This window comes from Pomacea canaliculata, linkage group LG3 (genome assembly GCF_003073045.1).
Source record: "Pomacea canaliculata isolate SZHN2017 linkage group LG3, ASM307304v1, whole genome shotgun sequence".
Lineage (NCBI taxonomy): Eukaryota > Metazoa > Mollusca > Gastropoda > Architaenioglossa > Ampullariidae > Pomacea > Pomacea canaliculata.
Window position 1 is genome coordinate 15,659,014 of NC_037592.1, and position 17,830 is coordinate 15,676,843.

General features: G+C 43.3%; 1 protein-coding gene across 1 annotated transcript in view; it reads right to left on the minus strand.

Annotated features, from left to right (window-relative positions):
- Positions 1 to 17,830, minus strand: part of LOC112560137 (homeobox protein engrailed-1-like) — a 48,506-nt gene that overhangs the window by 3,081 nt on the left and 27,595 nt on the right. The window contains exons 4-5 of the mRNA XM_025231731.1: positions 2,491 to 2,634; positions 432 to 528 (exon numbers count right to left, since the gene is read on the minus strand). Of these exons, the coding sequence (XP_025087516.1) occupies positions 432 to 528; positions 2,491 to 2,634 (241 nt within the window). The remainder of the gene's footprint in view (positions 1 to 431; positions 529 to 2,490; positions 2,635 to 17,830) is intronic.

Below are 17,830 nucleotides of genomic sequence, written 5' to 3' on the forward strand. Positions count from 1 at the left end.
TTGGTATTGTGTTGTGTTTGTCTTGTTAAATTATTTTTTCTCTGGATTTGGCTCGTCGCTAAAAGAGGGAACATTGAAGGTAACTTTATTTTATCAATGAATTCATTTTTCCTTTAGGATTCAGTGCATGTTAAAAGTATCAGTCTTTACAAAAGACCAGCATCAGCTAAAACATAAGGTTTAAAATGCTATATTATAAATTATATACTGATTATTGACATAAAACATGGTGTAGAAGTGTTCATTTTCAAATTACGTATAGAGCATGATTAAAATTTCCGACATTTTGATTTAGACCCGCCGGACTTTTTCTTTATAAATGGAACACTAAAAAAACCCTATTTTTACCGGCACACATTTATAACCTTCAATTTTTTTTTCTTCTCACCCTTTTATCATTTTAATTACCAAGATTTAAAAATAACACGCACCCATCGCCAGGTAACCTTTGATCCCCGAGACAGGGTTCCACATGTTAGAGCCATAGTGATTATACATCTCCATCCACATCATCGGCGACTCAGAACCCTGGAATGACAGCAACACATACACATACACAAATATGTCAAATGTTTGCTATCTACAAGGTGAGAGACCTTTACATCCCTGTGAATATTGTTACACGTGCTGTGTAAGCTTCAAAGTGTAGGGAGGCAAACGGAGGAGGACTTAACGATGTCAAGTTTTCCTTTCATGTGTGTGACCATGCGGATAGTGGCGACATGCGCTACATGCATGAGGCCCACGTAAACAATCGATGGTTCAAACCTGCCGAACGGGGAATGAGTGGAAGATGCACACAGGAGAGCCAGCGATGAAAATCAAAAGAAAATCAACACTCTTTTATCGCTGTCAGCAAGGCCGATCACAGAGACGCTTTGGATGGCTGAGCGGCGGTGGAAGTGGCCGTGTGTCATCAGGCGGGGACCAGATGTTGGGGTCCACAGCTGTCGGCCGCCGACCGCGCCACCTAGCGGCACAGCGCGCGCCTCCCTTTCCAACAATGGCAAGCCGGCGTGGATAAACAAGGGAGGAATTCTGTCAACACTAAACCAGGGGGGAAAACAATGTCCAAAACTGAAGAAGAATATTCGTGGGGAGTGAAAGATTTCAAACTGGAGCTGTGCTTTGGAAGAGCAAGGCGCGAGAAACAGCCAGGAAAGGGACGTGGGATGAAGAAGATCGGACAAAAAAAAAAATTAAAAAAATGGGGCTATTTATTTAGTGTAAAGCTGGCTCTTTTTGGGGGTTTTTAATAGCATTTTTAATATGCAAAAGAAAAGTTCATTTTGAATCTACTGATAGATTACTCTTTTCAGATATTGCGTTCATAATTGAAAAAAAACTTCACCTGACCCTACTTTGTCATATCCCAGTTGTATTTATTGGCAAAAAATAGTTTAAATAAATATAAATGAGGAAGAAACCAACAAAAATATCACTAACCAGTATGAAGAATGAAAGGAATTAAATATTTTAAGTGGAAAATACTGAAATAACGCAGGTCAGAAGTATACGGTATACGGGAGTGGTAGTGGTGGTGGTGGTGGTGGTGGTGGTGGGGGGGTACACTCTCCTTTATATGTATTCTGGAAGAACAGCTAGAAGCACTTCTTTGAAGAACCAGAGAGATAATCAGATGAAGAAAGGAAAAAACGTTTTCTTTATAGCCAGTCGAAGCTACAAACCGTCATATTTTTTAAATGGACTTCGGTGGACTAATATATGGTCAGGAAATAATCATGTGATTTCATCTTATTTTGTCAAACTCGGCGAGATACGGCATCTAGCAGAATGCAGAGTGCTCAAGTTATCTACTCTTCTCAGCAGCCTGAGTCTAGCCAGCTACACACTTGGCCAGTCAGCTGTTGGAGTCGCAGGTCTCAAAGCCTTCACGATGCCCGGTCCAGCAACTCAGGAGAAAGGTAGGAAGCGAGATTCACCTGCCGCAGAGTTTCCTCGCGCGGTTGACTCCGATAAGGTCACAGGCCCAGACTTCTGTAATCTCTGTGGTCTGTGGTCACAGGTCAGTAGCGACGCTACAGTGCACCGGAAGCTTCAGACGCTGCTCCAGGTTCAAAGGTAGAGCGTGAACTGTGGAACTGCTACTTTCTACATCCTCAACGATTATGTTTACATTACAAGGAATGTGTTGACTGTTGTAGAGCTAGAGACATCGCCATACCGCATACATTATCAGTCGCATCAATTTATGTATAGATTTTTTTCCCATCTATCTACAGAAGTTAAAAAAAGTAGAAATACACGTTGGGTGTTTGTTTTCTTTGATAGGACAGTGTTCCTATCTAATGCTAGTAGTGGAGTGGGGACTATGAAGGTGTGGTGGTGGTGGAAACTGTATCGGGAGAACCAAACGATGTAAAAATAACAGTGAAATGCAGAGAGAACATAAGCTCCGAGGCGAGATCTGTTACTACTATGCTAGCAGCCTACCCCGTGTCTAGGTAGTCGGTTTGGGCGGGTACCCACCTGCGGACTGTAAGGCTCGTGTCGAGGGCCGAGGGGCATGTCGTAACCTCCGTGCGTGGCGGCCGTTGCCATGGCGCGCATTGTCTGCAACTGGCCAAAGCGCTCTCGCTTACGCCACTTTGCGCGGCGGTTCTGGAACCACACCTGAATAATAATAATAATCATCATCAATCAGCAATCATCATCATCATCAATCATCACCAATCATCATCCATCATCGTCGTCGTCGTCGTCGTAGTCAAACGGTGTGTAGGTTTGCGGGTGAATCTGTGTGTGCGTGTTTCCTGGTTCATCTAATTAAAACCCCTATTCATGCAAGTTCATTCTGAGTGCAAACCGAGATTCTGCAATTGCAGTGTCTCGGTGAACCATCTGTCAAATTAAAATCAGGAACCGCGATAAAGTCCTAGTCGACGACTGCACTAAGATACTCTTTTTTTTCCTTTCTTTTATGCGGTAAACGTTGGTGACCTCCACTTCTTAACTTGGGGCCAATAAACCGAAAACACAACAGACCATAAAGCTATTGTACCTCCGTCAACACGAGAGTTTGCATCGTCTGCTGATAGTTAAATTGGAAGCGAAGTGAGGAAATTGGCCTCGTTTTAGAGTCTAAGGCTGAAAAAAAAATCATCGCAAGCGCGCTACCTTCTTTCTACACTCCAATGAAAATCCTTCAATGTCTTGTTGATGATACCATTGTCACTCACAGGTCTCCCTCCTCCCCAACCTTCCCATTCCCATTCATTCGTCTTATTTACTTGTCAACCATGTCCTGTTCGCGAAAAGCGAACAACTAAAAAATCAGCAAAAGCTTGAAATGAAACTGTGCCGACGATTCTTTTTCCGTGAAATAACTGGTGGAAGTCATCTCTCAGTCCTGCTACTTTAGTACCTCCCCTACTCCCCAAACACACGCTTGTCTGGATTGAATGTGTCGACAGATTAAAGCACGACGTGGAGTTCATGTTCAGGAAGCAGGTCGCACGCAAAAACATACATCAGAAACCCCCGAGTTGTTGCCTTTAGCACGGTGGAGCTCAGGGCGCTGTGCATGAAGGTAAGGCCAACCTTTCGTCCTCAAAGCCGTGGGTACAGAGGAGGAGATATCAACATATGAAGCTCATTTCTCGCCTCGGGTATCAAGTGAACAACGTAATTGACAGGTAACTGCTCGCTTGTTGTGTTTTAAAATAAATCCGTCGGCGCTGTTTATTTGCCTCCCCTCGCACGTTGCTAATTTCGTAACTTCCGCTGGCAGTCGGGAGCCACTGGGGGCGAGTCGTCAGCTAGGCGCAGAAAGGTCAGTCCTGCCGCTAGGACATAACCAGCAGCGCTCTTGACGGCTGCCACGGTGGACATCTGCCCCCAATATGTAGGTATGTGTCCTGGCCAACAGCTTCTTTTACCTCCCTTCCTTTTCCCTTTATTGAGACCATTGCTTTGTTCTTTTCATTTGAACTCTACTTAACTGTTATCTTCTTTCATTTTTGTTTCCATTTACTGAATTATGATTTTCATGTTTCAAATCTTAAAAAAGATCAGCGGAAAGGTGAATTTTGGTCTCAATGGTTTATTTATACATTATAGTTTTTCTGTGCAGTTCGATTCATCAGTTTCTCGACCGATTATCTTCAATACCACAGTCTTAAGAATAAGACACGGTGGGGAAGGGGAGGCGGCAATCTGGAACACTTCTGGTATGGCCGGTCGTGAGGGTCCATCTCCCTACAGACCTCATTCGTCGTGTGGTGAGCCTCACCATGCTGGGCCAAGCTAATTAAAGAAAACTATAAAGTTACCGTGAGCCTGCCCTTAAAACAACAAACCACGCGCTAAAAGGGTTAAAAACGTTCCACGTCGCGTCAACTTGATGTTCCTGACTCGCGAACGGCTTTGTGTCAGTCGCGTTCCTCCGGCATCTCTCTCTCTTCCTCCTCCTCTCTATGTGTAACGCTCCTTCTCTCCGACTTGTTTCTGTCCAAACTGTACCACTTCCCACCCCATCTTTCCACGTGTTAGATCTCGTTAAGATGGGCGGCCGCTGACACTTTAATTCACTGCGCCTTGGCAATCGACGTTCCGGTCGACTCCTCTGCCGTCTTTTTTTTTTCCAGAAACTTCCCCTCGGACCCACTGGAAGTCATTTGGAATGCTGACTGCACGCGGGAGGTCGTGTCCGCTGATGGTTAGACACCAAGCTAATTGTTGTGTCATGTTCGTCCAAAGCTGCTAAGGTAGCTGGATTTAGTTGTGCTTTGAGTTAATTCTCATCTAATATTTCCACTGATGTACAAAGACAGTCCTCAATCTTATTTAATATTTTAGTTCAATTGCTTTTTCACATATAACACATTTTGTCAGACAAAGACAGTAGACAAGATCTAGACTAACACTAGCAGGGCTAACTTCAATGGTGAGTGCGATCGTAACTTGCGTCTCAATTTTATGTGAGGGCTTTGTTTATCTTCGCTTGCGCTCCATAAAGAACAGCTTTATAGTCACGTGAAGCAATAGGTACTGTAGTCAACAAGGTACAGGTTTATGGGTAGTTGAAGGCAATAGGTACTGTGCTATACAAGGTACAAGATTAATGGGAAGGCGAATGATTAAACCTTCAGAAAGAAATGTGGCTAACATCAAAGAGGGGAGAGACCGCCAGCTGGGAGACCTTCTGGAAGGGTCACAGGACAGGTCAAGCTGGCACGCATACACCACTATTGTTGTACTCATCTTGCTCACCCAGTGAGTGATCATAGTTGAGAGAGAGAGAATGTACTCAACAAGTGCACGTTTCCCACAGAATGCTAGTGCGACCCCACAGGAGAATTTTCTCGTTAGCCAATGATATGCTTCTCAGTCATCGTCGTCCATACCCCATTTCAATGATCTGGCTCACTGCAAGCGATTCTGCATCCCCGACGCAGGTTAGCTAGGTGGCGCCTCGAGATCTCAAGAACTCTGGAAACGTTGGCCTGGAGACAGTCATCCGATAAAGCTTAGCGCCGGGGTTATCTGCCTCCAGCGCTCGACACGCAAGAGTCACCACAAGCCAGCAGCGCGAGGCCTCTGCCAGAACACATGTACATGCCGACATGCATGCATGCACAGTGCTGCACAAGCAGGAACACACACACACCACACACACCACACACACACATACACCACACACACACATACACCAGACACACACACACGGGAGAGGTTGGGCCAGCGGAAGTACAGAGACAAGGTTGGGAAAGGAAAGGGGGATGGACTTGGTGTTGGGGAAGATTGTCAGAGGAGATAAGATACTCTTTCGTGCAGAGTGCATGGGATGAAGTCACTGAGTGGACCAGGGCTTTGAAAAAGCAAAGCAAGTGCGCTTTCTTCCAGCAGACGGCAGCACTGTTGTCTACTTGCGGACATCTGCCTGTTACTGTGACTGGTATTACTCTTACTGCTGTTACTACTTATTAGTACACGGAGCTCAGTGCATTTTTAAATAGTTAGCTTTCTACAAACATAAACGATAACAAAGGTGTTTGTAGGTCGAGCGTTCTGTAATCTTTGCCTCATTCTAATACATAATTCCACCATTTATAACCTCAAAACACACAACACGAAATGCATTGATCTTTCTCTCCTCCTCTCCCCTACTCTCTCCACACACACACACACTGGCAATAGAGATAATGTGTGTGAGAGACCACCTACAGCTGTAACACGCATGTCGTTTCTGAGCCAACGTCTGACAAAGGCTCGTTCTACATTATTTCCAGATTTTTAAATAAAACTGTCACCACAACAGATAACTTCAATGAGGCCTGTTGGTGTGTGTGTGGGGGTGAGTTGGGGGAGAAACGCTGTAAGGACAGATATTAGTAGGAAGAAAGACATTAAAGACAAACACACGAAGATGCAGTGATAGGAATTATTAGAGAATAGTCCCATTTCCAAGCTACCTTCATACGATTGGGTCCAGTTAGTTACACTGTTCTTTTTTGATCGAACCGAATGATATACTTTTGGGAGATACAAGTCTTTGAACATCGCATTTGCCGCCTGAGTTTTAGGAAAGAGAGGAAGATCTGATTCTCCCTGATATCACAAAAGCGGTTATTTATTAAACAAAGTATCATTAGCATTTTCTCAAACTTTCAAATTGTCTGCGCCCCTTCCGTGACGGTAGACGTTAGGTCACGAACATGTGACTCAAAACAATCACGCATTCTCAAAACAAAAATAAAACTTCAAAAACTCCGCATGACATTTATGTAATAAATTAACAACAGCGCTGTTCTGTTTACTAGGCAGCAGCTACGAATTGTGTCAACATTTAATTCAGACCCCGCAGTAAGAAAGCAAAGTCTTATAACCCTGGCAACAAGCACAGACCGGCCACACGACACTCCAACGGACATCCTGCACTGTGTAGCCGGGTGCACCTCGCTCACCCCACCATCGGCTCATTTACCGTTTTATTTACTCGTCAAGCCATGCGCTGTACACCAAGAACACGCAGTTAAGATTTTGGCACAACTTGAAACCGGTGGCGGCGATATCGGTCATTATGCAACATCACAAGCGCGCCCCGGGGATACCCAACAAACCTCGCCAGCACGCCCGACGCATGCTGGGATACCTGTGAAGGTGGGCGACTCGCGAGGAGACATAAAACTCGGTGACCGTAGATTGCAGAATAAACAAAGAGGGAAACGACGGATGGGGAGACGATTTTACAAAAGAAACCAGAAATTAGCGAATACTGGCCACAAAATGCAAACAACGCTGCACAGTAATAACAATAATAATAATAACAACAATAATAACAATAGACCGGCAATGTTACATGTTTTAAGTGAGACTCTGTCAGCTTAGAAAGTGGAAATAATCTCTCTTTACTGCATTTTGCGCGCATTAACACGAGCGTGCGGTACAAGGATTGCACAGCAAGGTAGAGACATAAATGACAAAAGACGAACCTGGGGATGGAAAGAGCAATTAAGATGTATGAGAGCTGGCCATTATACCCGAAATCGTTCGTTTTAAATGTTTTTGACAGTCCAGGGGTTACATTTAAAGGATTTGCAATTCGTATCAGCAGAGATATACAGCTGCAGATCAGACAAGGAGTGAAATGAAGACAAAATGCAATAAAACACAGTGTTTATGAAATACATGCATCTCTCTAAGAATATCATTTTTATTATTATCATATGAAGGTTGGCTAGAAGATGAACTTAGGGCATGTTGTAAAGCCAAGTTTTCTTTAGCTTGCGAGATGACTTTAACTTTTGTTTGTTCGTTCTGGTGCCTGCTTATCGCGTACACACAACAACAACCGTAAAACAACCAGAAGCACACGAATGGCTATATAATAAAGCAGTAACGACAACTCAAGGAAAGTTCGGAGTCTTTGTCCTCTTAGAATCTTTACAAGTGTGGGTTTGCTTTTTCACCTTTCCCTACGCTCTGAACGGTGTACGATTTTGAGGGCATTCTGTATCATGATTTCTTTTGGTTTGTTATGATTTGTTATCACTTATGAAGCTGTACAGGTTTCAAAATTATCTCTTTATTTTTCTGGGGAGGTTCGGTTAATAAAATGGCAGGTATGCATTTTAGTGCAAATGAATGTGTTTCCGTAGACCTGTCAAGCAGTTCCATAAACGAAAATGAGAACAAAACAGAGCACTGTTTATAAAATTGTAGTGTACACTTTTCAACAGTTTTATTTGATCTTTAAACCTGTGTTTGTGTGATCTTAAAAGCTATTAAACCCATTTGACCAAAACGATTTTAAAGAAAGTTTTCCCTAATTTTATGAGTTTATTATTCTTTGCTACCTTTCCTTGGTAATGAAGATAAATGAGGTCTACGTAGGTGACGTCCTGTCTAACCCCGGAGTGATACAGAGATAAGTTCACCAAATGCTTGGTTGGACCTGGCCGGAACTGAAAGCTCTCGAAGAGATCCAAGTCCAATGCTGTACTAAAGGTTTTATAGCACCCCTTGTCGAGGGAATAAGTGTTCCACCCGACATGTTGGGGTTATTAGCACTTCCATAGGAAGGCAGAAGTGTTGTAGCTGCAAACCTCGGCGTTAAATGTCTGTGATCCTGACAAACTGAAGTGTTGAATATGCCTTAAAAGTCTTCCATTAGAGATGGCTAGAAACGCTTTTCTCGTCCTTTTAACTACACTCATCATAGGACGTTTGGCTTTAGAACTCTCCTAAAACAATCCACTTAAAGTATCGTTAAAGTTCTCATAAAATGCATTTTTTAAAAAGAAAATATGTTCTGCTGTACTTCGTGTAGGGTTAATCAAAATCCAACATAATCAGCTCACACAGGAGGGGGTAGGTGCATACGAGATATTTTATGATCTCCTTCGATCAAGTGAAGACATGGTGACATTTTCTTATGAATGAAGGATGAGACGTTTACACTGAAAAAAATGCGACACCAATAAATGTTGACCCTGGTGTCCCGAGTCCTTCCCTTATGTGATGTCATGGATACGAACATTGAGACCACAAGCTAAAGTCTTCATATTTCATATTTTGCTTTCCTATCTCGCCCCATTCACACACAGCAAATGTTTTGAAAAGTAAATGGGGGTAGGTTGTTATGTAAACAGATCACCGTTTCATGAAATCTGATAACACCCCTCTTACCTTTGGATGAACAGCGAACAGCGAACTCATTGCAACTGGTAATTATTGCATGTATTTTGAATTGTCTGCTTTTGTGAGATCATTATTAAAGAGAGAAACGCTGTAAAGTTTTCCATGGCATCAAATGGTAATCAGTCTTCCGGATGCCCATTCGAGAGGAGTTTGAGGAAAGCAGCCGACCCCCAATGTGCGAGAATAGAGAGGAATAGAAGGAGGAGAGAGGGAAGGAAAGAACTAAAAAGCGCTAGAGGCAAAAACAAATTTAGACTTCTTTCAAAAACTGTGTATTATCGAGTCAACCGCAAGGATTCTTGCTGACGGCCGCGGTTTTCACTTAGAGAAACAAAAACAGTCAATAGGCTTTGAGTTCTCTCACGACTTTCTCCTGTCCATGACACAGGCCTTGCGATTAGTGGAGTTTTTGTCTCAGAAGACGAATGCAGAAGCGAGTAGTTTTCATGTAGTTTGCTGGAAGGCTTCAAGCACTCTTGTGATTAACTCGTCCCTCTGCGTTCGGCCTCCTGCTTATATTTCAAAAATCGTCCGAGTAGTGGATCACACCGACAGATACGGAAAGCAAAATATTAGACTAGTAGTTTATAAGGGAGATAGGGGTATTTTTCAAGGAGATTTTTCATTTGTTTTTTAGGTTTTACCTTTTTGTCTTGTTTCTTTTTGTTTCTTTAATTTTTTACGGTCATTTGAATTGGTTTATTGTGTAAAAAAAAAAACAACCCACATCGGTTAGGATTTTAAAAAAGATGCATTTCATCATAACCTTACAAATACTTTCCGAAAAATAGACGGAACTTCTTGAAATATCTTTGCACAAATTGCAAATAGACGCCAGAGCCTATCACACATAAATACATACATATGAAACATAAAAAAATCACTTCCATAAATACCCATCTAGCCATCCCTCCACAACACACACGCTAACAGATATATATATAGAAACATTCCAATAAACATATATGCGCGCTCGTACTTATGTACAATCGTGCACGCATCAGCACGCACACACACCTAGACCAGTGTGCCGGGAGGAAAGTGTGTTTTTGCTGGAACGACTACGGTTCGCATTCTGTCTCATTCTACGGCGAAGCTTGCTGCGAAAATGTGAAGGGGATCCTGGAGGGAGTCTGGGTTGGCGGCCGCTGGAGGGAACCAGTCAATCTCGGGACCCGCCACGCTGACGCCAAGATGCGGGGGATGTTCGCCTCGCCTGCCTGCTAGTCGCGCCGCATTAATGAAATTACAGCTAATTAAACACGCAGCGCTGCCCCTCCGCCGCCAGGCCTCCTCGCATCACGCCGCCCAATTTTTTTTTTTTTTTTTTTTTTTGTGCGCACGTGTTGGTAGAAACATCTCACTTCCGCGTGGCTGCTGCAAGCATCGCCTGTCAGTGCCAGAGCAGACCGCAGTGGCCAGGTCCAGGGTCTCGCAGCTTGTGGCCAACGGTGGCCGTGCAAACGCACGCAGCAGACAGGAAGCGCCCCTTCTTTTGATGGACGAGGAGGAGAAATGATATGAATGACCTGATGATCCTGAGGTCATGACTTTTGACCTTAACGCATATTCAAAAACTTTCTTTCAATATTTTGAGAAAACATCTAGCCGGAGATAAAATGTTTTGCAAGAATGTTTGAAAAATACTGTGTGTATTCTCTTTTGATTGTCTTACAGCCACAACATAATAGAGATAGTCTTAGTATTGTTCCCACACCTCCCTTAGAAAATGATGAACACATGAATGTAAATATAAGTAAAGAAAAGCTATGTTCAGGATAGTGAAAACTTGAGTAAATAACTTCAAAGCAAGATTCATTATGGTGTGAAAGAACCCTAGCCAAACGATCTCACCCACCGAATTTCGGATGACCACTAGTTGCAACGAGTCACCGATGCCGGAAACTTGTCTTTTGACCAGAGGAAAGGAGTTTCGATGGAACTCTTTTTGACTTTTTTATAATATTGAAGATATTACAGACCAGTTTTTGTAATTATTTTTACTACACACGGCTTTTGTGTATTGACACTTTTTATGTCTTGAAACAAACCGAAGTGCTGTAAAAAGAAAAACTCTACTGCAGCATGCAAACTCGTAAAAAGCTAGAGACTAGTTGACTCTAATCTTTTACCACGGACTATATCTTTCGCTTCCTGAAAAAAAAACAGACTTAATGTCTTGTGTTTTCTGATGGCCAGCTTCTAGAATCATTTTATTTCATTAAGAACGATCGACCTGTTTGCAATAAAGAGCCTATAAAACGAAAAGCAGTACAGTTGTCAGTATTTTAAAGGACTAGTGGTGTGCAAATTACTTTCCTATTGATTGTAAGTTCAGGGTTATATTATTTTCCTCAAATATTGGGTAAAATACCTCTTCTGTTCTCGAGATATACACCTACAGACATTACCAGGTTCAGAAAGAGGTCTAAAGTATGAAGTTGTCATGCGCCTCATTAACGTGTGTCCCTAGGTCTCCAACTGCCTGAGGCCTTGACAACATAAGTGTATCTATATGTACTGTCCTCAAATCTGCAGGACCGACATCTTTCTGTGCATTTTGATATCTGTAGGCGTGTATGAAAGCTGAACAGAACGAAGGGTATATTCACCAGGGTTTGAGGAAATAGTATCATGAACTGAGCTTTAACCAATCGTAAGAAAAAAAAAATGTCACTCCACTAGTCCTTTACGGGGGCATTGCAATGGTCCGTAGGGGACAACACTTTAGCACTCTAAGCACTCTGTAGACACTCTCAACTTGGTAAATATTGTCTGATAATTCTTGTCTTCCTCATCTTGACGATATTAATCTCGAGCTATCCACCACATGCAGTACAAACAAGGCTTCAGTTTACTTGGTCGTGACCGCCAGCCACGGGCAGTATGTAACACACCTCATCCTCTCCTTCCCCCTCCCACACTACTCTCCCCTGCCTGCCGCATCTGGAGGCCATTTGTGGCACTACCGCGTGCTGGTAGTGAGGAAATCCGGGTACCTTGCCGATACGCATGTGCTGTCTGTCTCCTGCTGTTTTTCTTGCTACCCCGGCGTCAGGCCCCAGGAGAGGCAAAAACGTACCTGCTGCTGACTTTTTTTTTAGTGTGACGGTTACAAGTGAGTCTGCGTGCGTGCGTACTTGCTAGTTTATGTGCATTTATGGATGAATGTATTTGTGTATGTTCTTATAGGTAGGAACCTATATTATAGATAGGAAAATACAGAAACTTTCTTCAGAAGAGTGAAAAGGACTTTTTTGCACGACATACCCCTAGATTTTGCTTCCCCGATTTTGAAACATTTTTTCTCTTCAATTTTTTTCTTAATTCCGTGCTTGTGTCTCTCCCAGAACTTGTATACAGCTCTTACAGCACTCTGACAAACGGTAGATGGTTTCTCAAACATGTCTCATCACAAATGTGAATGCTGCTCAGATCTTTCCTCTCTTTTTCTTGCAATTTTTTTGCTACCGTCATTCCTTTTTCCTTTAATTTATCCTCATTTATTTTGTCTAAATCCATATTTTTATCAAACTTGTCGAGTTATCCTCTTTTCTATATAACCAAAAAATTTAAACAGATGTTTGAGTGTATATATATTTTTTCCATACATTTTATTTTGTTGTATGCGTTTATTTCAGACATGACACACCCAGATGCTGAGTTTGTAAAAGTTAGCCCGAAAAGAAATTACTCGAAACATTAGCAACCTCCAGCAACATTAAGCTACAAAAAAAAAAAAAAAAAAGTCTTCATTTTTTTCTGGTGTAGAGAAGGAAAACTTATGGTATCTATGTTCGCGAGCGAGAAGTATAGCAATGTTAATAAGCAAGGAAAGAATACGTTGAACACCAGGAGCGCGAGAAATGACTTCCAAGCCCTTCATATAACGATCTTTCCTTTTGAAGAGCAGAGTGTAGTGAACATGCTGTTTTAATGGACAACGAGCCACATGAACCAAACACAAAGCGGAGAAAGAGAGAGAGAGGGAGTGGGGGAGGGGAATGAGGGGAAAGAGGGCAGAGAGAGAGAGATGACAGTAGAAAATACGATATCGACGTGCAAAACATCCCAACCGCAGAAGCTGGCTGTGTAAGTGGGCATGGAAGAGGTGTGAAGTGGGTAAATGACGAGGGAGGAAGGAAAAAACTGTGTATCATTCAGGACTTCTCTCTCTAGTTCTTTCTTCATGCTTGTGTGTGTTTTCGAGTCCCATTCCCGCACAAAGTCTCACAAAGAACAACGTTTGTACCTGACTGCATGACTACTACAGATGGTCTGGGCTGAAAACAGACTTGCCCTACCTACACGATCCCGTTCTCACCCGCTCCAGTGTCCACGCTGCTACAAAATATAATGGCAATAAAAGTTTTGCAGGCTCCACACTCTCTTTGAGTCTTTAATTCCTTGACCCACCATCGGGATATATAGCCTGGACGATAGACCAGCGACTTTATTAACTCATGCGTTCATTCACCTCGCGATACTTAGGTTGGTCCCAGAAAGGGCAGTGCTCTGTCCACTGAACGTACTTAGTAGAACTTTATGCCAGACGGAGTACCTTTTTATGTCAAGTTTAACATGTTTGTAACTTTTCCTAAAAATTCCATGCTCATCTGATGCGACCCCTCGTGCAAAGGATTTATTCCAGTTCTTGAATGTCACTTCAAAGTGACAGTGAGATGCTGTGAAACATCGTTTCCTGCCGAGACGAACCACATCCCAAACGAACATCGTAATGGAAACACTAAAAACAACAACAATAATTAAGGCAAACTGTGGAGACACGGAAGCAAAGATACATTTCACAAATCTTCGGCACGACTAGCGACCAAAAAAAAAAAATGTACATCAGCGGGAGAAGTCAACTTTGCCAGAAGTTCATGCAGGAGGAGGTTTGACCAGAGCTGCTTCGCGCGAGCGGCAGCCATTCTGAGGCTGATTTGATTATGCCAGCAATTGGCGGGTAGACTCTCCCCAGTCAAAGATGTTTAGAGCTCGAAAATTACATTAGCTCCAACCCTTGACCGGGCCCCGCCAATACTGGCAGCAGGCAAAGTCTACCAATCACAGCGCGAGCGGTCCTCGCCATGGGGGCCCTGTATCGGTTGCGCTTGAGCCTTTGATGATGGCAGCCACTGTTTTTGCCTCTCAGACCTCTGCAGCGTCGTGCGGTGTCGGAATCCAAGAACTAGCCCCTTTACCCTCCATCTAACTATCTCTCTCTCCACCCCTCTCCAGCTCTTTATTCTGTCTCCCGTCGCTATCCCTCCGTCTCTCGGCACCCACTGCCCCTCCCTCCCTCGTTATATTGAGACGTGTTGAGTCAGGGGGCCGCCTCTCGAGTCACGTGACCAGGCGAAGTCGTAAAAAAAGATTAAAGAGATAGACGAGGAGAGGAACTACTGACGAAATTTTCTCTGTTATTTCTACTCCCCGCTGTCTTTGAGAAACATGCGGAAGATTCCGCTGATCGTGCAGCAAACAAAAAAAAACCAAATGACAAAAGTACTTCCAGCGGGAGCAGACACGCACACGTACACGCATAAAAATATATTATATATGTTGTTGCATACGCATGCACGAACGCACATCAAAATATGCAAGCAAGACGGACGAACGAACGCACACGTGTCTGAAGGCATGCATGCGTCTTAGGTGTAAGCAACCTATAAACCCACCCGCCCTCTCAATCACTCAATCAGAAATTTCCAACTGCAAAACAAAGCAGAGGGTGTCCACAATTAGAAAATACTAAAAGTGTCCTCATTTTAACTTCTCTCAGACAGAATTATGTCTAGATATTGTAAAGAAGCGTAAAAACCTTTTTCTGGATAACAGCTGTAGCTTTCGAACGACTTAAAATTTGAGGGCAGTGGAGAGGAACATGCACTGTGAGCAGTTTTCACTAATTAAATGCCTGCTGTGCGGTGAGGTTTAGGTGCATACGCAGAATTCTTAGACAGAGAACTACACGCAGTCTGATTGGCTCGTCCTACATCTTCACCTGACGACAGCACTGGAGCACGACTGTAACGGGACATTTCATCTTGGTCCAGCAGCCAGCAGCCTGGACAGGTAGAGATGGTTGTATCACCCACGCTTACTTGGACCATCGACCTTTGCACCTCCCCTCTTGTAAATCTCGCTGTTTCTATAATCCCACCTTCTCCTTTATTCTGGGATTCATTCGTTCGCTTTGGGAGTTATTCGTTCGTTTGCTTTTTTCTTTGATTGCTCTTCGCTCGTTTATTCTTTTCTCCAACTGCCTGCTTGGTTGTTCGTTCGTTCGTTTGTCCGATTGTTTTATTTGCTCTTTGGTTTGACTACTCATTCGTTTGTTCTTTAGTTGTCCCATTTTCGTCTTTCCTTCCATTCTTTCTTTCTTTCTTTTCACAATAGATACATACGTGCCTGTGCACAGAGAGAGAGAGAAGAAAAGAAAAGAAAAAGAAGCATGCGCAGTAATAAAAGGCATGACTGGGCCGGAGATTTCCAGTTCGCAGGTGGGTGGCAAGCGGAAGAGGGGGGAGTGGAAGATAAACAATGACAGCAGAAGAACAACTTCCTATACGGCCCCTTGTTCCCTAGGGAGGGACTCAGCAGGAACTCTGGTAATGTTCTTTTCATGAACCTGCGAAGGAAAAGGAACTCCGCAAGGTGTGTATCATACCCGATCATTTTCTCTGCAAATTGCCTGTTCGCGACAGCAGCTTGCCTTCCTGGGCACAACAGCAACCCCCTCCCCACAAACAGAAACTGCCTACAGCTGCTTGTCTTACGTGTGCATTGGAAGCACTGAAGCTTTTTGCTGCTGATGATTCAAATCTGTGTTTTCTAATATTTATCACCTTTTGCTGTGCGAAATTTGATGTCCTTTTTTCTGAGGATAGCTTGTTCCGGCCACATATTGCATTTCTAGTGAAATCTAGTGTAAGCAGGTTTTCATCAGCAACATCTTTTGCTACTCGTTATACAGCAGCATCGTGCTTCACTAGCTCTGCAGCGTCCAAAGATTTTCCTCCACGTTTGCTATGGGGAATAAAATGTTCGCTTCGTCATCTAGTTTCGTACATTTATTTTCACAAATGTCATGTTACCTGGTTTTCAAAAAGTAGGGAACTATGTATAACATGCATCACTGATCAAACTTTCTAAATAATCTACGTAGTCACAAGTGTGAAGAAAGATGTGAACAGTGATGCCTTTCTTAACCTTGTTCCTTATGTATTACAATTGGATTTGTAAAAATAAAGTCTTAATAAAGACATACTTATTAAAATAAATGAAAAAGGAGAAATACTGCTGAAAACGTAGCAAACAAGCGAATTTTCAATAATAACTTGTACATATATACATATCTCCACAGGCCCACATAATCACACGTGCACATAATCCTTCTCCACACGAGAGAGAGAGAAGGGAGGAGGGGTGGAGAGAGGACACGTAGTGTTAGCATGACCTCCATTACTCTGAAGGTTCAGGTCTTGCTCTCTGCGCTACCTTCGAACATCTTCCGGCTGGCTTCCAAGGTCTTCCGGTTTCGGTGTTTGAAGTTTGAATCGTTAGAACAGACCGACTAGGGCAACGAGAACCAGTTCACTGTTTGCTTTATGATGCTGACACTTGCTAAAATCCCAAAGCAGCCAACTCCTAAAAACTTTTTGCGAAGGTGTTAAAGTGTTTTGTGACCCTTACATACCCTTACATTCCTAAAGCAATCTCTTAACAAGCCCTGTTTTTGAAGGTGGTCAGCTTTGTGCCTTTAAGTGTATTAACTTACACCTCTGAAACCGCACCAAAACAAAGAAATGAACCATAATAAAAGCCACAAAAGGACACTAAAGGAGAAGACTTCAAACTTTCAGATAAAAATATATTTAATAAACATACTGATGTGAAGCCTTGAATATTCACCTTACACGTGTTGACACACGTAGCCAATGATCAGGGAAAAATAAGTCAGGTTAGTGAAACAAACTCAAGTGTAATTCTATAATGAAGACGATTTCTAATTAAAAACCCTACCCCTACACAAATGTTAATTGTATAATAGCGCCCTTTGTTCGTCTGAATGTGAAAAATTGTTTTTATGTTGTAGTGTAGTGTGGAAGTTGTGCGGGACCTAACGCCGTGTCATTAACGACTTTATCAAGCGCAGCAATCGCTCCTGAAGTGCAATGTCCTCCTTGTAGACCTGTCTTCCCAGAAACTCCATCCCTCATGTGTTTCGGTCTGTTGACACTCGCGCTTCGTCTCCTGTCAGTGAGAGTGTGTTTTAAGCCAAGCAAACCCACAGACGGGCCCCGTGGCTTGCTTGTGTCCGTGTGCGTGCATGCGTGTATGTGTGTTTTGGCGGCGGGGAACCTTGTTCCTCCCGACAATGGCCGCTGAAAGAAAACAAAGAGGCGCGACGGGGGCCCACATGCGGCAGCCATGTTAGGTGGTCTGCACCGACTGCGTGTGCTGCACGTGCTGACGAGCCAACAGGAACTGAGTAGGAACGAACGAAGAAAGTGAGTGACGACCGACAAACGACTGAGTGAGGGGGGTGGGTTTGTGGGAGAGAAAGCGATAGATACGGGGGAGGTAGAATAAGTGGGGGTGGCAGGCAGAGGAAGGGAGAGGAGATTGATGGTAGGAGTGGCGGAGGAGGAGAAAGATTAGG